Source organism: Buteo buteo, chromosome Z (assembly GCF_964188355.1).
Source record: "Buteo buteo chromosome Z, bButBut1.hap1.1, whole genome shotgun sequence".
Lineage (NCBI taxonomy): Eukaryota > Metazoa > Chordata > Aves > Accipitriformes > Accipitridae > Buteo > Buteo buteo.
This window is the reverse complement of record NC_134204.1, coordinates 11,393,403-11,416,759: the sequence shown is the minus strand read 5'-3', so window position 1 is coordinate 11,416,759 and position 23,357 is coordinate 11,393,403. Positions and strand designations below refer to the sequence as shown.

Below are 23,357 nucleotides of genomic sequence, written 5' to 3'. Positions count from 1 at the left end.
TGGTCCTGTGAAGGTGCTAGATTTTCTGCAGAAGAAAATTTAAATAATGAAGGAATAAAGCCTCCTTTCTCATTCGTATGTTCCTGCTTCTCTGAAAAACCCAACCCACTTAAAAAAGAAAGTTTCCCAGTGAAAGGAAATGAACGTTCTTCATTTGATGAACTATTCTGTCTTATATCCTCCTCAGACTTATGACCTTTAAAAAGCCCGGATGTACTTTCCTTCTGCCCTTGTTCAGCAGAAGGAAGCAACAATTGACTGAAAGACTTTTTGAGTGGACTGAAGAAGCTTTCAGATGCTGTACCCTGATCTCGAGGCTGTGAATTAAGTTCCACATTAGCTCTGTTTTGCTTTTTTCCCAGTCCATGACCTGTAGTATGCTGATCCCCTAAGCGATTTGCAGGAGGCTGCTCCCTAGCAGCGGGTGCACCCTCTTTCACAGTGGCATCTGGCTGATCTGTAACATGATGCAAATCTGACTGCTTTTGTGGCACATCCTGCTGCTTGGGAGCCAAGAGACCATCAAAATTGGCTTTCAAACTGAAGGAGCTGACTGAGTTTGTGAGCCTGCCAAAGATTGAAGCCACAGAAGTGCTATCTGCATTCACCTCTGCCTCGCTTCTAGTCTCATTTGGCCGAATCTCCAGAGTAACGCTGCTGGTCCTGGCTGCCGTCTGTCCAGATGGCATCTCACTTCTGTTCGCCTCATCAACTTTCACACCATGGCTGTCTTCCTTGGTGTGCTCCTCTTTTATGACTTCTTGTTTTGGCACTTCCTTCTCAGAGAAGATCTTTAAAGGATTAAACATGCCTAGAACAGAATTCATAACTGAATGTTGGTTCTGCTGGCTGCTGGTGGTAGTTCCTTGTGATTGCTGGAGATGATGCGGTGTGGAAGCCTTACTGTCCATCTCGGTGGTTTCTGGCTTGTTGGAATTTATGTTCTGGGCTCTTTTATCACTACTCACCTGGGACGGTAGCAAAGAGTGAATGGAGAATTTGGTGTCAGCTTTATTGTCTGCTGTCACTCCAGAAGATGGACTCTCACTTTTGGACTTAATCGAAAATACATTTGAGATACCACTTTCTGATGAGTTTCTGGTTTCTGTCTTCTCTGGAGTGGAAGAAACAAGCTTTTCAACAGAGGCTGTGAGCTGCTTTGTGCTTGACCCCACCTTTTCAGTGAAAGAGCTGAACAGGGAATTCACTGTATTCTTCACACCTGACAGGTCTGGGAGAGATTCAGATTTGCCCTTTGTACCCTCCTCTGCAGCAGGATGTTTGGTCTGTTCAGACTTCCTGCCTTCTACTGAATTATCAGCATTATCCTGCTTCAGTGACACGCTCTCAATACTTTTTCTGGTCTCTGGCAATGTACCAAATTTACTGATTTCTTCCTCCTTTTCAGCCAAGTATTCTGAAACTGATTCTACCAGACACTGAAGTTCATCCATCGTGTCTATATACTCCTCGCTGGGTTCTTCAACAGGAGACAGTGTTAAGTCTTGCATAGGATGACCATGCTTGCTCCCTTTAGTCTTGTGTTTTTTATCACTGCTAGCCTTTAACTGGGAGCCCAGATTTGCAGGGTAATTAACAGTGAAGTCTCTCAAATGGCTGATGTCAGAATCACACCACGTTTGTGAAAGCGTAGCCAGTTCCTCCATTTCATCATCTGAAACAGGAGAGTACTGGAATTCATCAGAAGCACTGCTGTCAAATTCCTCAAGGATATCCACAGGCAGAAAAGTGTTATCTGGCATCCCTATGAGTTTCATGTCTTCACTGTTACTGAGGTGAAGTGAGCCCTCATGGTTCACTCCCGGCTTGTTGGGCAACTTGCCGCTTTTAACCATTAAGCCATTTTTGTATGGACGCAGGATGGGATAAGCAGGCAACCGTTCCTTACTTTCAGAGCTACTGGTATATTTTCCAGTTCTGTCATATACTGGGAAATCATCATTAGGTTCAGAACTAGTTGCCAGACCATTGAAATAAACTGTTTTCTCTCCAGAAAACTGCAGACCTTCATTACTTTGCAGGCTTATTTGTTCACTCTCTTCCAAATGATATCGCAGCTTCTTTTTCCTTCTCCTATCTATTGTATCATATTCCTGAGGATACCTAGGGACATCTACAGACCCTGACTCCACACACACATTTTGGCAGCACCTTGACCTTTCACAGTGATTGAAATTTTCTCTTTTTGAGAGAGTTTGCATCTTTTTTATGTTGGTTTCCTGCCAACTTCTATTTTTATGACTCTTTTCTAAGAATTCCTCTATCAGCAGTTTTCCTAGCTCTTCATAGTTACTCTCCTGTTCTTCTTCTCCATCTTCAGAGTTAAATGGAATGATCCTGACTCTTTCATTTCTAGCTAGAGATCCTTGTCTAAGATGAGAAATAAAGGGAGTGGGAGGGAAAGGAAGAGAGGCAGCAAAAAAAATAGGAAGGGGAAAATAACAGTTTTAAAAAAGGCTCTAGAAAGGACAGAAAAAATAGTAATGAAAAAACATGCATTAAATAAAGGAAAATTAAAATCAGAAACATCCAGAGATAACAAAACTGAAAACCTGCCAATCTACCACCATTACATTTCAATCAAACAGTCAAAAAAAGCAGCATGGGTTATGATACTCCACCAGTTACAGTTGCACATAATTTAGAAATGCCTTTTTGAAGGAGGACAGCTTTTTGTTATCAAGTGAGGGCACACAGCCTTGGCTGTATCAGTACTCTGCTGCTACATTTTTAGGCATGCTGAAAAAAGTCACTTAACAGCAACAGGACTACTTCGAGATACAGTGCCCACGCACACCATTCCACTATGCTATGCATGCATTTCGGTCACTCTAGGCTGCAGACTTTGTTTTAGCAGTATTCATAAAGCATACAGGCACTTTGTTTTTCCCAAGGGTGGCTACAGAACAAAGACTACATGCAAAGACTCAGGAGTCATTGGACGCCAGGGAAGTGGGGACTAGGGACAAAATGCAAACTGCACACCAGCAACGTGAGGAGTTCCAGCTACTCCACCACTCCTCTTTGCTGTGAGATCTCTCACTGCAGCTAATGCCCTCAGGGGGCTCCTAGCAACATAAAATGAAGATCCTCAGAGCTGTTATTGGATCAGAAGGCAAACAAAACATTGGCAATGGATAGTAGCCCATTGTAAGCCTCAGATGCTTTTCAGAATCTTTATTTCCCATTTATAATGCCTCTAAACAGATCCAGCAATCTATACTTGCCCATTGTGGGAGAATGGATTAAAGCAGCTAGTGTTTTGCTTTCAAACAATCTAAATCTTCCTAGAAACCCAAGTAAATGACCCTTAGGATTTTCAGATCAATTCCTAGCCCTTGATCAGAAGGATTACCTCAATAGTTCAACAACCCAAAGGCTAGTAGCAAGAAAGCTTCCTCTTTATCTAAATCTCACAGGAAGAGTTCCTGCCAGCCTACATAAAAAAAAACAGGTAGAAAGTGGATGTAAAAAAATCAAAATGCTCATCTGAAAGATGCACCGCATCTTCGTCTCACATCATTCATTGTTGAGAACTAAGGAGCATGAGGGCATGCATCCCCTGACCCCATAAGGGCAAGAGAAAACAAAGGGCAAAGGGCACATAGGCATTGTATGGATACTGCTAATACAAGAGTCTTCACCTTGAGAGTTGCTTGGGGCACCCCGATATAGGATACTGATGGGATAGCCCTGGAAGAGAAATAGGTAATTGCATTTTCACTACTGCTGGTTTAGTGCTTCATTTCCACCAGTATTAGCTAACTTACAATAATTAGAAAGATACTAATTACTTTAAATGACCCCTGTTGTACACAGTTTAGAACACTTGCTACACTTCTTGCTTACAATTTTAAGCCAGTAATTGAAATAATTTTCTTAAAAAAGCTACTGAAATTTAAAAGACTCCCAGGGCCACCATAGTTAATGGGTCAAGTCCTTTCAAATCTCAGCTGAAAGCAATGGGAGCTACATGAATGCATGAAGAGCCATTAGTTGTAAATGCTGAACAAACAATTGACTAATTTAGGCATAAAAGAAATTACTTTTCTTTCTAATTGAGCTCCTCCCCCCGTAAGTGTCTCCCCTGTTATTCGACAACACATTCCTTCTACTAGAAATAAAGCAATGACAAGTCCAACACCTGAGAGGAGAAAAAGATTACATCAGCCCAGCATTTAACTACCACAGATCTGAAACAGAGCTAAGGCAAAGAGCAAGTATCAGCTGAAATGTACCACAAGACCACTTCACAGCAGGAACAGCAAGGAGACAGGCACACAGGCTGCAAAGAGGTTAACCCACCTATCAGACAGATCTAGAGAGCGCCTGCTCCCTAGTGAGCACTGGCGGCTTGTCATTTGACTAGACTCAGATGTGGTCTCTAGGTCAGTTCGGCCACTCACAGTGGAATCTATGCTATCATACCGCCTTGAAAGTAAATACAGCAAGAGCAGAGAGACATGGAGGAGACATGGTTACACAAAACAAACACTGCAAAGAAAAGTTAGTGCTTAAAAAAATCCGAGGAGATGTCTGCTATTCTGAAGCCAAACTGGCTGTTGGCAGCAAAACACACTCCAAGGACAAATAAGAATAATGCTTGTCATCCTTAAGAGAGGGGGGAATAAAATACATGACCAAAGAAATACAATCACATGTAACAGCTGATAAAGACGATCAGAACTTTTCCAGCCAAACTCAAATGTTGTAAGAAAAAAAAGAGGTGTTAGTACAGCCAGTTTCAATTGAAGTGTTTTGGCATAGACAACTTTTTGCCCAGTTCAGGGCAGGTTCTAGGAGAACCTTGTCTGGTTCCTCTGGGTCTGTCCAGGACAGCCTCCTACAGGCTGTCATTTCCTCAGCAATCACCAACTGCAGTCTACCAGGAACACTAATTTCATCAGGTGGCTGCCTGGTCCACAGCACTTAGAGCTGCCATGAGCAAAAGTCAAATACAATTTGGTTTTGCAATACTCAGCTACAACTGTGTTTTGAAAATATTTAAGATCTACCCACATGCTTCTTTTCAGCCAGCTCTTGTTAGAAATACCTTCCTGGTAAGAAAAAGAATCCCACGTAGCTTCTTTGGAAAGCTTATTTGCATTTTCTAAGTTTTAAGATTAAATATGTAGCAAAAAATCTTCCTGGGCATATGGAAAATGCACATGGGAACAGGAATGCTCAGAAGGAATCAATCCATCTAGGACTTGCCTTCCTAGAGTGAAAGTAATTTTAGACCAGAGCAGACTACAAAGGTCATAGTTTTTAAGTAAACTTTATCAGTCCAGATCCTTTCATATCAATACCTTCAGGAAATCAGAAAAAAAAGATACACACTCCATCTTGGTATTCTTTAACAATTCAAACCAGAAGTGCTTCTTTGGAACGTCTTACAAACACACTTATCCATTAGATACACTTAAAAGTTCACACACACCCTGCCTCCAAGCAAGGCAAACCATGAAAGATTACTTGTATTGTCAACACCACCCCAAGAAGTCACATAACTGCAAGAACACCCAGCCAGCACCAGCTTCCCGAGGCTGGGGGCCCAATACCACTGTTCGGCTTGGCTCTTCCATAAAGAAAAAGCATCAGCTCACCATCCGAAACTCTCTGTAAGATCTTCAGCAATTTTACCACTGCAAACCAGCAGCACAGAATAGCATGGGAAAGGGAATAACTTGCTTCTATGAGATATTTAATGGACCAGGAAAAGAGCACTAAGAATATCTCACACTGCAGTAAATGCATTTTGTTGGCACATTTGCCTCTGCTGCTTGAAATCTCAGTGACAGTAGCAATATTAAATGTTACCATTAAACTTCAGCTTTTACCATTAAAGACTATAAGGCAAAAACCTCAGTCATACACCCATGAGGACAACTGAATTCAGGTTCAGGCTTCAGGAAACAAGAATGTTCTTACAAAGGGGGATAAGGTGAACAAATCAGTTATAATACATAAGGAACCCTGCACCTCTAACTGTGACAGTGTTTAAGCAACTGCCTCTTCCTTCCACACCAAAGGCAGAAGCAGCAGCATAACCTGTTCTACACACCCACGCTTACCAAGCTGACCACCACTATCCAAGTTCTTCTGCCCTCCCCTTACACTTAACTCATCCTTTATTTGGAACAGTGGTTTTGTAAAGTTTCTACAGTTGCCAGCACAACCAGCTCTAGTTCACAGCCATTGATCCTAGTAAGTTAATGCTGTAAAGCTTCATACTTGAAGAAGACAAAAGCAGTTGTGAAACTACTGATTTATGATAAAAAAGTTAATTTAGAGCAAGTACACTATCTTTCATACAGCTCAAAGGAAACCAAAAGAGAAAACATACTATTCAACAGTGCTACATGATAACAGAAAAAAAAACCAAAAACCTAACTGGTTACAGACTTTCTTCTTGAATATGCTGTTTTGGCAGAGCTAACAGAAGAACAGGAGCTAATCCAAAACAGGAAATAAATCTGCCCCAAGAAAGAAACTCCTAATAGGATAATTCTGCTAGACTGAGTTTTGGTGGCTTGGCAGGCACACCCATGCAATGGTACCAGAACAACAGATTACCCAGTGCTCTGGCCTTCGAAAGGTAAGGTGAAAGTGCAACCAAGAATAAATGGCCTCAGAGTTGAGCACATCTTAAAAAGGTAATTCACTAAACTGCTGGAGCTGGTGTAACACATAGCCTTACGGGTTCTTCCTGGTTCACAGCAGAGTCGCAGCATTAACAAAACATGTAACACCTTCCCATCAGAAGACTTTCAGAGCCCTTGAGCTGCCCTCCTCTGCTAGCATGGCACCTTCAGGATCTGTTATGGAAAATCAATGGGAAAAGAAGAGCTACCTAGAATACAGCACCCACCTGATGGCCACATGCTCCTGATAATCCAGATCATAATTTTGTAGGGAGTCAGCACAGGATTCCCGCAAGACCCCTTGCTGCTGCAGGCGTGATGGTACAGTGAACTGGTGCACAGAGGCATTGGGCTGCGCAGTCGTGTGGTACGGAGGAGGAATGCTGTTACTTGTCTCACTGCGATAGTCACTATCTCGATCATCCACAGCACTGTCAGCATCTTCAAAGGCTAAGAAACAAAAGCAGTTAGGGGCACAGCTCTCTCAATTTGCCTTACTGGGACAGTGAAGCCCATTTAGTTTTTAAAGAATGACAAAAACTGCTGTTTCTGCTACGGATGTATCTCCACCTGGTAGCTGGTTATAACCTCCAGTTCTCTCATGTACCAAGGAATTCCAGTGATCACCTCCATACCCTCCTTTCCCACTTCCTATCATAAGAGTTTATTTCTCTTTAGTCATTCCTAATAAGCAGATTAAGACATTTTTATTAAAAAAAAAAAACAAAACAAACCAAAGAAAAGCACCGCAACACTTAAAATTTCAGCTTATTTGCTGCTGCCAAAATGAACATTTACATGTTGGAAAAGAAAACCCCAAAACACTCCTTTATGGAAAGGAGCTCTTTCCTGGAAACTTTTCAACCTTAAGTTGTAATACTATAATACTATCTCTTCTTCTCAGCATCCTTGACCAGTACTCTAGGGTTCTGGATACTTTTTTTTCAGTGCCCTCCCCCCCTTTTTTTGTAGAAGTAGTAGTTTAAGTAAGATAAACAAATGAAAAACACTCAGTAAGAAAATCAGGAGAACTGGAAGAGCAGCTCTCCTTATAAACAATTACATACTTCTTAGAGGAGAAAAATTGCTACATTTAGCCCACAAAGGTACATTAGCTTGAGTTTAGTAGTCAACACTAATGATAACCTTCACAAAGGAAAAAGCTCCTTTCCCTGCAGAAACACTCTGTTCACTAACCTTCAGGAAAAGAGAATGCAGAATTATAGTGAGGAAAGGTATGAAAAATACAATATTGGTGCATGGCTGTGTTTGGCTGTGCAAGGTGCAAGGTTATCTCTGCAAGCTTAAAGTGAAATACACACACCATAAGGCAGTGGAGTGCACCATTAACATGCTTGAAATGAAGGAAAACAAGGATCAGCCATTATTCACTCTCACCGCCACCAAAAGCCTGTCTAAAAAGGACAATCAAATTAAAGCCCCCTTTGGTAAGTTGTTCAATGGTATGTGTCCTACACAGGCGTTCACCATGAGGCTGAACAATAAAGTGAAAGTGCTGTTGTCATGCCAGATCCTTAAAAAGACCCTGAATTTAATTGCTGAAAGGCAGCATCAGGGAACACCTTTTTCTTCCACTGGCACCTCCCACACCTCCCATTCAATTTTCATTTTTTTTAATTGAGGGTAAAATTTGTTCTCAGTTCCTTCCCAACTGAGTAAGATTATATCAGTGCCCTAAAGTGGATGCAAGAGTAGAAAACAACCCCAGCAGTAAATATGTCTGCAAAATACAAACCACTTGAAAACTCCCAGCTCTACTCTCTTGAGTACAATCAATTCAATTTGATTGTCCACACCGAAAATGGAGTTAGGCCTCCTGTTTTTTAGTAGTTTAAATGCTGCAGAGTTCTTGTCAGTCTCTAGTCAATTGAGCAGAAATGAATAGCAATCATACACTGCTTTATTCGGCTTCATTAAAAGTACAATGTCCATCAATTTTATTACAGTTCAGTGCTTAGGAGAAACACTCAAGATGTGCTACACAAAAATGATTCGATATGCCAAAGTGCCAAACCCCTCCGAGGAGCACCAAACTTCCACTCTGTGGAGCAAGGGCTGATCTATTTGTAGATCACAAGGCAGTCACCATCCTCAGAAGGATAATGAGCTATTACTCAGCTGAGCAACGTCATTGCTGAACACTAGAGCCATTACCATCTCATGCAAGATAATTACTTTTATTGGGGCAGAAACACTGTTTCAAAGAGCTTTCCAATGCCTCACTTTGCTGCTCAATTTATTTCTTCTTCCCATCAGATGTAACTCTCATTTAAGACAAAGCCTAAATAACTCTGGTATGATGTGAAGTTCTTCCAGCTGTGGCTGCATAATCATTACAAGCACTTGCAGGGACTTAAGGCAGCCCAGCAAAGTTACAGGTTCATAATCTGGTAAAAGACACCAGACCATCAGCTTCAAGAATAAATAATTTATCTCACCACAACAGTATAATAACAAATACAAATCAGTAGTACAATTATCCAGGTAAAAAAAAATAGTGAATCCAGTAACTCACTAATACTAGGCTAAACTTCATATCAAGGCATGCAAAGTTTTACACAATTATGGTTATCAGGAAGCAAGACACGGCTTCTCTGCATCTGTGACTCTGCCCAGCTGATGGGCTCAGAGATTTTCAAATTCCCTGACCAGACTGTTGCAGAAGCACTACCTGGATTTGTTAACCAGTCATTGCATCTCACCTCTGCACCATCAGATGAAGATTTCCCATATGAACCACAGCATCTCTAAGCAACATCTAAAAATAGCTGATCAGCTTACACGTTAATAAGACATTTACAGCATACATGTTTATAAAAGGTAGCACCAGAATTTCTACCAGTTCTTACTGGTGTTTAACATGAGGAAGTCTCTTAGATGTCATGACACAAAATGCCTTCCTGATGACATGTTTAAAGGATGCAAGGCTCCAGCTACCACAAATGTCAATGAGGCAGGAACACATTGTTTCTCTGATGTATGCGCCATGCACCTACAGCATCCATAGATGTTAATACCAGGCAGAAATCCTCAACTGACTCATAAATAAAGGCCAACTCCAGAAACTCTTATTCATGCTGAATTGCACCTACCCTATGAGCAATCTCACTTTATTTAATGGAAGTGTTCACAATAAAGACCTTGCTCAGCCTGATTAAAAGCACCAAAACCTGGCCCATATGTGGCTTATAGCACACGTTACCTTTGCAAGAAAGCATACTGTGAAATGCCTGCACCTGCTGATGATCCCATTCATTAACATATGTGACACTTATATTTTGTGTATGCAAGAGACTGACAAGAACTTGCAGAAGCAGCTTTGGGGATTCAGCATCCCTTCAAAAGGAGAGGTCAGGCATTACAGCCCATGTTTCAGCAAAATATCCCTGACAACACACATGGTGTGATAAATTCAAACACTATCTTCTTCAAACAGATGATACACCAAGTCTCCCATAAGGAAAGCTGTAGCTTAGCCTCAGTCTCTGAAGATCAGTTAATTAATAAAAAGATACATAACAATAAACATAAAAAGTCAGTAATTGTTTTATCCCAGTTTGAGAAATTTCACATATACTAAAGAGCTCTCAAGGGATGAAAACTGTTTCTTTGTCGCTGGACCCACTGTGTAGAGAGCAGGGGGTAAGGCTGAAGGAGCAGGGCAGAAGCATGCTGTTCATGTTTAATAATTGAATATTCATGCATATAGGCAGCATAAGAAGAAAACCCACTGGATGGGCACATCACACAGTAGGATTTTACAAAGAGTGGGGAAAATCAAGAAAGGAGATAGCTTCTCTGAAACAAACTGCCTCCTGGAAACCCTGTTATTCCTCCCCACTCCTACCTCCAGAAGTTATTACACCACTGCTGCAGGACAGAACACATAGAGCTTTAATATACTGACCTCAAAACCACTTTGCACAGTCCTGTCATGCCAGCTTTATTAGTCACATTTAACCTCTGGCAACTTTCTTTACATCAAGCTTCAGGACAGGAAGGAAAGCTAACAGCAAAATTATTACAGGTGGCTGAATGAATGAACTTTCAAAGTGTTTTTGTTGTTTTAAGGTCCCAATGCACAGCAGGAGCTCCTCTCAAAAGGCTGCATTCAGTTGAAATTGCCTCCTGCTTTTCTAGCAGTGATGTGCCATCAGTCACTGGGAGCTGGGATCCAGTCCCTAAGCTTAGTTATCTTCCACAAACTTGAGTAAAAACTTGGACAAAGGCAGTAAGTGCAGCACACTCAGGCATTTGGGAAGAAGGAGGTTCATGTAAGCTTCTTTATTCCAAAATCCCCACTACTCCAAAATAATCCATCAAGCTTTTCACAGCTTTTGTCTATTTTTATAACAGTAGAAGAGAAGAAAGTGTATTAACTGAAGGAATGATGTTCAGTCCAAGTCCGGAAGAGACCTCTGCCACCTCCACACCAAGCCCACCCTTCATCCATCTAAATGGCTTTTCACGATAGCTGCCAACAAGTTCATACCCTAAGTCTCAGACACCAACACTCCATCGTCTACCAAACCACTGGCCACTTCTGACAATCATGTACATTTTCTGGACTCTTACAATCAAAATGCATACTAGTTTAAAGAGGACTACTGAAGTAACAAGGAAGAAAAAAAAATCTCAAAAGGACATGAGGGCATTTTTCTGAGGCTCTTCTATAGCTCTTCATGCCAAAAATTCATAGGTTTTGAGAAATTATTTAAATGTAACTTTGCAGGTCATTAATCCATCCTATTGCCCTCACCACTTACAAATATATTAGAAATTTGCATAATTTTAACAAAAGTTAGCAATATTCAATCTTCAGTTTAAGATCTTTCATAACCTTGTCTTTCCCACCTGAAAATACTTTCTGCTGCTGAAACACTCAACAGTCAAGAACTGGACTGACAGTCTGAAGTGCAAAGACTGACTTGAACGTCTACCCTACTTCTTTAAGTCCTTCCATTTCCTAAAATGAAAACAGGTCAGCAGCACAAGAAGTCCATTTTCTAAAGCGCCCTCAACCCAACTAGCAAGGCTCTGGGCTACAGCACTCCTCTTGCAAGAAGCTCTCACCAGGACAAAGTCTTCTAGCTACCAACATGCTGTTTCTGTTGCTTTCTTCTCAGTTGCTGTTTTAAGTTTACAATTAGAAGTATATTTTTCATTACATCAACAAGCTAATGGAGCTCACTTGAAAACATCATCAACACTGGCCCATGCCTGCCTATAAGGATGCTAACATGATTTCAGAGAGGACAGCACAGGAAGAATGAAGTAGAGGGAGGGAGGGAAGGAGCAAGCTCTATGAATACAAGTACCTTTTAGAACAAAACCACAACACACCAACACTCCAGATAAATGCGAGAAATACCCTCTGCACAACCCTCCTAATCTCTGACTGACCAATGCCTAAGCACCCCATTTCCCTCCAAAACACACATAAAATTGGGGAATAAAAAGCGGCTATTTAGGACACTAATCTTTGTTTCAGTAGTATACAAAAGTTTAATTAATTATCGGTTATCCTATCACACCTCTGAGAATAACACCAAACAATTAAGACATCCAACACTGACAGCATGACGAAGTTGGTTGACACTGTTGATGCCCAAAGAACTTATGGTTTGATCAAAGACAGGAGGACAAAACATGTTGTGGGAGGAGAAACTGGGTAGTCACTGGTGAAAAACTTCTAAAATGCAGAAACCAGGAGGACAAAACATGTTGTGGGAAGAGAAACTGGGAAGTCACTGGCGGAAGACTTCTAAAATGCAGAACAGGTCCATGTATGAAATGCACTGTAACATTAGCTGGACTTTAGAATTAAGTTACTTGGCTGCAGTAAGAGTATCCTCTCCAAATTCCATTATGTCAAAACCAGAAAAGCATCTCCTCCCTGCTGGCAGCAGCCAGTGATTTTTCTTTGCATGCTCCCCTCAGCAACACCTTCACGCTTGGTTTTGACACAGGGAACTGACACCTTCGTTTTAAGACTGATGGACCTATCTTTGCAGGTCCTATGGGCAGTAGAAGCCATGCACTGTATCTTGAGCAGAAGCCTTGCTTGTTGGAACTTGTAGGACTTCCAGAAAGTGAAGAAGCTTCATGCACATTTTCTGGAAAAATTAACAAAAACCTCGCAGCCTCTGCAAAAGTTATCACACCAGTCTTCAGGTGCAAGCATTAGCTCTACAGATCACAGACAGCTGTGGTATATGAGTTTTATCTTTCAAAGGCTGGTAAGCACTAGTTAAAGCAAAGCCCTACTACTTTTGTCATGATACTGTCTCACTGAGCTTGAATATGCCACAATACCTACAATCCTTCTGTCACACTGGTGTGCACCAGCCATTTCTGCTCTCACATTTGCTCCTATTTGTAGTATTTAGAATTTCTGTGATCACGTCCAGCATATCTTTGCATCTTAGTAAAACAATCACTACAGATTCCCTTGTGCTTTTCAGTTACTCCAAACATTGATTTGGACATACGTGGCTATGAAGACCAACACAAAAGATGTATACAAGCTGAAAACCAGAATCACCTTTACAGGAAAAGAATAATAGTCTAATTCTGCCATCTTATCCTCAAATTCCAGTAGAAGGCACAAGCAAGTAATTTAAAACATGGCCAAAACAAAGCTAAACAGTGAAAAAGATGAACAGCCATCCATCCACACAAATATGAGGATTCAGTGAAAGTAAAAGAAAATACAATGGAACAGATTTTCTATATGCATGAATATTTCCACTTTCCTCGTACTGGAGCATGCTGCATCACTATAGGATCAGAAAACTTGCAAGAAATCAAACTGTTACGTACTCAGCTGCTCTCCCCATCCGAAATAACTCCAGTTGCCTGCATGTAACACAAATGGCAGCAAAGAATAGGAATGGGAAAAGAAAGCTTAGAAAAACAAACCACAAGCATACTTTTCACGTATTTAAAATGCCTTACAGATTGCGAGCTTGAAAATGTAAGATAATTTTTTCTTTATAAATACAACATTAAATTTCTTTTAGGGCTTACTCTTCACTGTCCAGTTTGTTTATAAGACATTCTGAAGATTAAGATCACTATAAACTCTAGGAATTATTAAGCAATCATGCATTTATTAACACAAGTAGACAAAATAGTTATCAACACACCACTTAGCAAGAGCAGTTAAACACTGTTATTGCCTAATATACATGTTACCAGGATTACAGAATGACCCAGAAACCAGAGTCCAGTTAAGAGCAGTATCTAGGCTAAACTGTGTAAGTCAAGTGGCAAAAGTTGCTTCATGTTTCCACTTCTGCCCCTTTCCAGAACAAAGTTAACCCAGCGGTGATAGCACCACACCAGTAATAATAGAATGAAAAACTATCTCTGTGCATGTAAACTAGCATTAAGTGAGGAGTACTTTCTTAGCTAGATATACACACTGGTAAAAAACTTAAGAGGTCTTACTGCATCCTAAGGATGCAAATAGTCAAATTCATTCTACAACAGTAAGCAAATCTCTCCATGTTAAAATTAAAGGTGACAACAAATTCATGCTAAAGCTAAACTGCAAGTTGGTAAGACAGCCAAGTTATTATTTATCAACATCAATGTTGTCAACCCAAGGTCATACTCAGTATGATGGAGGTAACAAACTACTACATACAATCCTCAAAGCACCTTGGAAGTATGCACACAACTTGCAACTCCAAGAAGAGCTTCAGAACCAGCACTTCTATAAGATGCTGTGTCAAAAATGCTTTAAAAAGTGAAGTTTACAGGAGTGTTGATGCATAAGTGCAGCAGGCGATAAACAAATCCGTCACATGCAGGCAGAGAAGAAGCTTTCTGTCCTGGCTACCAGCTTCATCTCTAGCTACCAGCCAGGCACACATTTCCAGGAGGGAGACAGCTCAGACGATTCAACAAAATTCCACTCCCTGCCCTCATTAACAAGATTCACAAAGTTAGAATGGGCTAGTTCTTGCTTTTAGCTAAAATTGCAAAAAACAGTTCTGAAAAAAAAAATATCTTTGTCCTAAAAAATCACCACCAGACCAGTACTTAAATAAGCAATAACTGGTCCTGGTGAGTAATTTGGTTTCCCAAGGGTTTAGTGCTTACACACATATACTACAGAGGGGCTCTGTTGCCGTTTCAATTCTATGGAGGAAGAAAAGATAGGCAGGAAAAAAAATAGGCACAGATGTGGACTACCCCAAGAAAATCAGGGTTTAACCCTCTCTCCCTATCTGGGAAATAATAGTGCATCAGAGCTACAACAAGGTTGCTCCTTTCTTCTCAAACATAAAGGGTTTACAAAACATGCAGTTCCTCAGATACACCTCAGTACTTCAGGGTCCCTGGACTCTTCTAGGCTCTTGCACACAAGTGTAGTGCTTTGCACAGGCACAGCCATAGCTCACGTTTAAGTGGCACTTCTGTTATCTAGTAGACCTTCAAAGGTAGGTCATTCCCTTCTGACTCCTAAAGGAGCAGTTAGAGGAAAAAAACAAACGATAAACACATATATGTTTGCTTTGGTCAGTAAACGAAGCAGCTCTGACCAAGTATGTGCATGCAACAAATTCAATGATACTTTTTACCAGGTTGATTTAGAAAGAACCACATATTAAACTGGTATAGTGCTCAATACATGCAGTTTCCATGGAGTATAAAAGGGTTATTCCTCTCCTGTCTACAGGAATAACAAATAAAAACTTTTTTCTCGTTCACAAAACTTAACAAGTGAGAAACACTGAAGTCCACAGAGTCGAGCACCAGCGGACTACAGTCTGAGACATGACAAATGCTGCTTCTCTGGTCTACAGCAGCAAGAGTGACAAGCCACCACTTGGACAATTCATCTGAGCCAGCCATACTGGCAAGATGAAGATGTACCCAGATGAATCAGAAGCCTGCCAGGATCCACCAGACAGTGTTTACATGACCCTGACCATAGGGCTATCATCTCAGGCTTATTTTTTTATGACAACAAAAATCCACAGATCACCTAATGATCAGCTTTGACAGAGGTCTGAGTGTTTTTCAGGGGAAAAGGAGAGGAGAAAGAGGAACATGCAACCAAGCTGGCAAAGAAAACAGAAGTAAAACATATGTGGCAAAGAGAGATGAGAAGGGGAGACAAGAAGAAGAAAGAGTACAGAAAAGAGAGGCAGGGAGAGCAAGAGCATCAGAGAGGGACATGAGGAGAAGGCTGAGGAAAAAAGAGCAAGAAGTTGACAGAACTCTCCACTGAGCTTCAATTTGCTGTAATAAATAGTTCATGTTGAAGAAAAGACAATTTCCTATTAATGTGTAAGTCAAACAATAGCTTTTGTGTATTTCACTCCTGAAAATCTCAAGCCACTAACAGATGGGATAGCAAACTCAGCACCTCCTTCCATCAAAAGGTTCCTATCTCAGATAAACAGTGAGAGGCAAAGGAAGCCAACATTCAGGCATCTGCAGCCTGGATTATTATTAAAGATCCATAAAAACTCTGTAGTGACACAACATTATTGCATTCAGACTACCTCCTAGTTAAACCTGTGTCATTCACAAATAAATGCACGTGTAACATCCCAAAGCAACTGGGAAAGAAATATCAGAAGATACTACACATTTCCAAAACCAGTATGCACATCAGAAAAACCACAGAGGAAATGTAGCTTACCTGTCCTGCACCTTTTCACAAAGATAAAACTCCCAGACTGACAGCCTCTGCACAAACCTCAGCACAAACCACTGTAATCTGCGCAAGGGGAATGTGTGGCTTTCTAAGGGGAAACAGAAAGCCTGATCCCTGAAATCACCTCAGACTGTTCCTAGCCCTTGTTTCCTTGACAGCAAATGGTCTGATGGTTGGCATAACACTACTCACAGTTTCAAACCGCAACAAGGAGAAAACCCCAAGTGCTAAAAACAAGCCTCCCAGATGCAAGGTCCATCCTTGGAGAACATTACCACCTCCCATAGACAAGAGTCTTCACACTGACAGTGACAGCACTGAGCCAGCTGCTTAACTGTCCACCTCACTGCTACCAAGTTCCTCATGAACAACATGAAAGCCCCACAAACTTTCAAAAGCAGATTAGAGACTATTATTTCCATGCCTAAGACAAATAGCAGTCGATGCCAAGCAGGGCAAGGTGGAGAGAAGACACCTGCGCCTTTAGACACCAGTTTCTTAACCTGCAAGTTTTCTCACATTGAGAAGTTGGGTCTTGGCTAACCCGGGCACGCTACAACTAGAGACTAACTGGGAAAGCAATCCTGCAGGAGCAAACAGAAAGAGATGCAATAACAGAGAATAAGGGATTTTCAGCCAGAATCTCAAAACTCCACTTTTGTTTGTTTTTACTAACACCCACTTCACTTCAGCATCTAACATTTTGGATAAAAGATGAATTTATTAGAGATTCAACACATATGCTGCTTCATTTAAGATTCAGGAGCTAACAGTATATATCTCGGTCCTTCAGCATCATCACAGAAGACCTGGGCTGACAGTCTTGATATTTTGAAGGTTAATGAAAACAGAATTTCTTTTTAGCCTTTTCAAGTTGTTTTTCTGCTTCACGAAAATAATATGCATAACCTCAATTTGTAAGAAAAAAATCCCTTCCAGATCACCTTTGGGAACAAATTTAAGCCTGTACAAACTTGAACAGAAAACACCAAGAAGTCCACATAGATAGAAAATGGAGAGTTGTAATTCTACAAACATACAACAACAACATACATTAACACTGGAATAGATGATACAGACAAGTCAGACTAGTTACTCTGTGTGCTCTTAAATACCAACAGTATGTGTCTTGGTTATCACATTATTGTGTATTCATAAGTTTCAGTACTCAAAAAATGAGGTTTCACATAAACCTCCAATTAAGGACTAAGTGATGCCAGCAGCCTGGTGCCTTGGAAGCTACAACAATCTTGTCGTTAACACATTTAAGTTCCCACAGTTAGCTGAACATAACAGATGCTCGTTCTGTGTCTCAATTATGCAACTATTCAGGGAGGAACTCCTCCTCCCCACTTCACACTGTCAAGCCTGGATCAGCAGGGACACTGTAGAAAAGCAGAATATTCCAAGTTTTTAATGCAGCCTAATTTGATTGCCTGCGTGCCATTTTGTTTCATTTCTGCTTACAAGTCTCTGAGAGTGGCTGGGACGTACTATCCCCATCAGAATATTATAATTTACTGCTGGCCACTGCTTACAGTCATGCTGATCAATTATTTAATCCTCCTGTTATATCCTATGCTAAGAAGACAGAGAGCATCTAAACAAGTTTATAAAAGTAAACTGAGCTCAGGAAATTACACTGTATTTGGTGCTGATAAAGTACTGTTTATAGAATGCAAACAGAGCTGGGAAGGTTCTGGTCAGTTCTTTCTTCTAGGTTTAATAAACTTCATTTTGCCCTGGCTAAGACCCTCAACACAGGGCACACAGATCTCAGATTCCATAAAAATGTACATTCTTCCAGTATTCAATGTACTTCCCAAAATCAAACATGCAGTATTTTAGTGGAATAAGCTTCTAAAATACAAAACAAACTTTGAACAGCTTTTTAGAATGAAATCAAGTTTTCAGTAAGCAGGATGATCAAGAAGGTTTTGTATCAAGTACCACCATCTCCAGTTCAGTTTTGGAACATCACAGATGAGGGCTAAGACCTCTGCACAAAAGGAGATGGGAAAGCACAGAAGGGAAACGAGCTAGAAGGAGCTGACAGAGACAAAGATAGGCACCAGAGTACAACGCTAGAGTACTCTCCTTGTTCACTACTCCCTCTTTTTCATCACATTTTACTCTAGTTAAGCATTCAGCTTATGCTGAAATTTTGGAGTATTCTGCTTCACTCCTGGCCACCTCTGCTATGGCTAAACAAAATCAGACTGAGAGCTAAGAATTAAAGCAGGGCTTGGATCACCATCAGATCACTGAGTATCCACTAAATTATTACAAGCTTGTGCAACTCATTAATAACTATAGTAAAAGGAATCGGGCAGAGTGCCACTTAATTTTATCTACAATGGAAAAACTGTAACATTTCTATCACTGCACTCATACCTAACACAGCTGTCTTGTCTTACAAATTTCTGGGCTACCAAGTCACACTGACTATTTGGCTAAGAGATGTAAACTCAAGAACCAACAAAAGTTTTTATATACTCCTTATGAGATACAATTTTGGACTATAGTGGAGCACCTAACATTACCTATATGCATTATAGCAAAGAGGAATATAATCTTGTACAGCAGCTAAGAGATTTGTGCCTTTTTTCCTCCTGATTTTCAGTCTTGGACTTTCAGTACAAGCCTCATTGCTCAAGGACACATATTTATAGCTAGTGTATAAAGTTGAACAATAATTTTTCTACCAGTTTAAAATCTTTGATCTAATTTTTAAAAAGGTTATATTCCACTGTGGTAACAAAATTCAAATTAATTTTCTATTATTGCTATGACATTAAAGGATGACTAATATGGTTTCAGAGGCCTTAAAAAAATCCCCAGCAGAGAAAAAAAGCAGCATTCATGAAGAACACAAATCATGAAACCTAGGGTGATTAACCAAGCATTTACTTTTTTTGATCAGTGCTTATAGAGAAACATGTCAGTATTAGCAGTGTTCAGCATTTCAGGAAGAGCTTTAGGTTTGAGGCTTATTTAAAAGTCAAAGCTTTATTTGCTTGTCAACACCTTTCAGAATACAGCACGTACTCTAGGAAAACAACGACTAACAAAGTACATTTAGAAGATCAGCAGCAAAGCCACAGATCTGCTCTCCTCTATAGTTTAACAGTAAGTCAAAATTTGTTACTGTATAATCTTCTAATATAGCCAGTATTTTTATTTTTAATTTCCATTTGCTGAGTACTTTTCCTTAGACATATCCAGTCCTGAAGTAGCAGCTTTATCCTAAAAAGGCAGGCAGATATTTTAGAGCAAGACCTTGAATCTGCATTCCTTCAAGTAGGCCTATTGTGCCTTCAGCCAGCCCAGGCAATGAGTACTGCAGAACCACAAGAAAAAAGTCTCCCAGATGGGATTCATCTTAAACAAAGAGGAAGAGGAGCTGCCAGTCACCCAGAAGCAGAGAGGCTAAGAAACTCACTTTCCCAACCTGTCAGCAAACTACCACAGAACAGCTCATACAATGGTTTCACTTGTACAGACAAGAGTAGTTTTGCCTCTGCCTAGCTTAATTAAAAAAAAAAAAAAAGGTCATTCATGTGTACTGTTCTGAATTACACTTACACTGAACATTTTTTGAGGACTGCTGTAAGGCTTACTGTTTGTACTGTGCCCAGTAGTTCTACTCTTACTAGAGCACAGCTTTTCAATGACTGCTGCAAGATCTTTAGTGTCACGTACCCTTAAGAAGGGTAAAATAATCATTGACCTCTTCCTTCTTACTCTTCCCAAACTGGCCTGGCCTAGAGATGCCGTGGGTAGCTGCTGACCTCTGTTGTTTCTAAGTGCAGAAGCAGGCTGGTAACGAGAAAAAAAACAGCAAGAATCTATAGACATGTAGCATAGTGGACATATAGCATTCCTGGAGTGTGTGGAGGATAACCTCCTGACCCAGCTGGTGGGTGAGCCAACCAGGGGAGGGGCCTCACTAGATCTATTGTTTACGAACAGGAAAGGACTGGTGGGAGGTGTGATGGTCGGAGGCCGTCTTGGGCTTAGTGACCATGAAATGATAGAATTTTCAATTCTTGGTGAGGCAAGGAAGGTGGTCAGCAAAACCACCACTATGGACTTCCGGAGGGCAAACTTTGGCCTCTTTGAGGCACTGGTTGAGAGACTCCCTTGGGAGACGGTCCTGAAGGGCGAAGGGGTCCAGGAGGGATGGACATTCTTTAAGAAGGAAATCTTAATGGCTCAGGACCAGGCTATTCCCATGTGCCACAAGTCAAACCACCGAGGAAAACGACCGGCCTGGCTGAACAGGGAGCTTTTGCTAGGAGTCAAGAAAAAAAGGAGAGTTTATCATCTCTGGAGGAAAGGGCAGGCAACTTGGGAGGAGTTACAGGGATCTTATTAGATCATACAGAGAGAAAATTAGAAAGGCAAAAGCTCAGCTAGAGCTATATCTGGCCACTATTGTAAGGGACAACAAAAAATGTTTTTACAAATACGTTAACAGTAAAAGAATCCCAAGGAGAATATCTATCCTTTAATGGATACAGAAAGGAATGTAGCAACCAGTGATGAGGAAAAGGCTGAGGTACTTAATACCTTCTTTGCCTCAGTCTTTAATAGGGACACCAGTTACCCTCAGGGTACTCCACCCCCTGAGCTGGAAGGTAAGGATGAAGAGAAGAACATACGCCCCTTAATCCAGGAGGAAATAGTTAGTGACCTACTACGCCATCTGGACACTCACAAATCTATGGGACCTGATGGGATCCACCCAAGAGTACTGAGGGAACTGGCAGAGGTCCTTTCCAAGCCACTCTCTATCATCTATCAGCATTCCTGGTCAACAGGGGAGGTCCCAGAGAACTGGAGGCTTGCCAGTGTGACTCCCATTTACAAGAAGGGTCAGAGGGAGGATCCAGGGAACTACAGGCCTGTCAGCCTGACCTCGGTACCGGGGAAGATTATGGAACAGTTTGTCTTGAGAGCACTCACATGGCAAGTCCAGGACAAGCAGGGGATCAGGCCCAGTCAGCATGGGTTTAGGAAAGGCAGGTCCTGCTTGACCAACCTGATCTCCTTCTATGACCGGGTGACCCGCCTAGTGGATGAGGGGAAGGCTGTGGATGTTATCTACCTGGACTTCAGCAAGGCCTCTGACACTGTCTCTCACGGCATACTCCTTGAGAAGCTGGCGTCTCGTGGCTTGGACAAGTGTACTCTTCGCTGGGTGAAAAACTGGCCGGATGGACAAGCCCAGAGGGTTGTGGTGAATGGGGTGAAATCCAGCTGGCGGCCGGTCACAAGTGGTGTTCCTCAGGGCTCGGTGTTGGGCCCCGTTCTGTTTAATATCTTTATCAATGATTTGGACAAGGGCATCAAGTGCACCCTCAGCAAGCTTGCAGATGACACCAAGTTGGGAGGGAGGGTTGATCTGCTCAAGGGTAGGGAGGCTCTACAGAGGGATCTGGACAGGCTGGATCAATGGGCTGAGGCCAATCGTATGAAGTTCAACAAGGCCAAGTACCAGGTCCTGCACTTTGGTCATGGCAACCCCACGCAGCGCTACAGGCTTGGGGAAGAGTGGCTGGAAAGCTGCCTGGTGGAAAAAGACCTGGGGGTGCTGGTCGACAGCCGGCTGAATATGAGCCAGCAGTGTGCCCAGGTGGCCAAGAAGGCCAACGGCATCCTGGCCTGTATCAGAAATGGTGTGGCCAGCAGGAGCAGGAGGTGGTTGTTCCCCTGTACTGGGCACTGGTGAGGCCGCCCCTCGAGCCTGTGTTCAGTTTTGGGCCCCTCACTGCAGGAAAGACATGGAGGTGCTGGAGCGTGTCCAGAGAAGGGCAACCAAGCTGGTGAGGGGCCTGGAGCACAAGTCTTGTGAGGAGCGGCTGAGGGAGCCGGGGCTGTTTAGTCTGGAGAAGAGGAGGCTGAGGGGAGACCTTATTGCTCTCTACAACTGCCTGAAAGGAGGGTGTAGTGAGGTGGGTGCTGGTCTCTTCTGTCAGGTGGCTGGAGGTAGGACGAGAGGAAATGGCCTCAAGTTGCGGCAAGGGAGATTTAGGTTAAATATTAGGAAATTTTTTTTTACTGACAGGGTTGTCTGACATTGGAATAGGCTGCCCAGGGAAGTGGTTGAGTCACTATTCCTGGAGGTATTCAAAAAGTAAGTAGACGGGGCACTTCAGGACATGGTTTAGTGGGCATGGTTGATGGTTGGACTCAATGATCTTGAAGGTCTTTTCCAACCTAAATGATTCTATGATTCTATACATCTCTACAAGGGCAGTATCACCTCCCAGCAATTGTAGCTGCCTATGCTGCCTGCCACTGTACTAGTACAGATCATATATCTCTGAACAATTAAGATGGTCAAGTTGTGGCCTGCTTAAAAGCACTTTGATGGTGCCTAGCCTTGACAGCCTGGTAGAGTAGATCATTTTTTTTACATATTGTTATCAAAGAGAAAAAAAAAATCTCTTAATAGGATGTAATTTCAGCACATTTGCTGCCATAGGGTCAGTTCACCCAATTGAGCACTGGTGGATGGCAGCCAGCATCTTTGACTAGAATAAACCACAGGATTCAACAACAGCACAAGATGGCATGCACAAATGAGTGCACATGCAACCTTGGATGGCTATGACTTCATTCTCTGAAAACAGGCTGCAGTGCATATCCTGCCAATCAAGCTCCTTAAGAGCTTTACCCAGCTGCTTTGGACCCACAGCCTGCCCAGATTTGTGCACTCGATGCCACCTCTTCTGCTGGAACCATACCACCTGTGCTGTAGAAATCCTAGCAGCAGGGTTTGATAGCCCCAACACAATGGCTCATTAACAGCAGCATAAAGATGCTAGTATCCACAGTGCAGCACGCTAAACACAAAATCAGTATGGATGGTATCAGGGCTTGCTGGGGAGTCAGGGGCAGGGAAGGCAGTCATATGGCTTTTTAGCAGACAAAGCTCCTCATCAGTGCCATGGAGAGCATCATAACCTCAGCATTAGAGTCAGTCTGTG

At 41.8% G+C, this 23,357-nt stretch overlaps 1 protein-coding gene across 4 annotated transcripts in view; it reads right to left on the bottom strand.

Annotated features, from left to right (window-relative positions):
* The window catches only part of UNC13B (unc-13 homolog B), a 221,518-nt gene that overhangs the window by 145,560 nt on the left and 52,601 nt on the right, over window positions 1-23,357 (bottom strand). For all 4 annotated transcript variants that reach the window (XM_075019433.1, XM_075019434.1, XM_075019436.1 and 1 more), the window contains one exon: window positions 6,893-7,115. In XM_075019433.1, coding sequence (XP_074875534.1) covers window positions 6,893-7,115 — 223 coding nt within the window. The remainder of the gene's footprint in view (window positions 1-6,892; window positions 7,116-23,357) is intronic.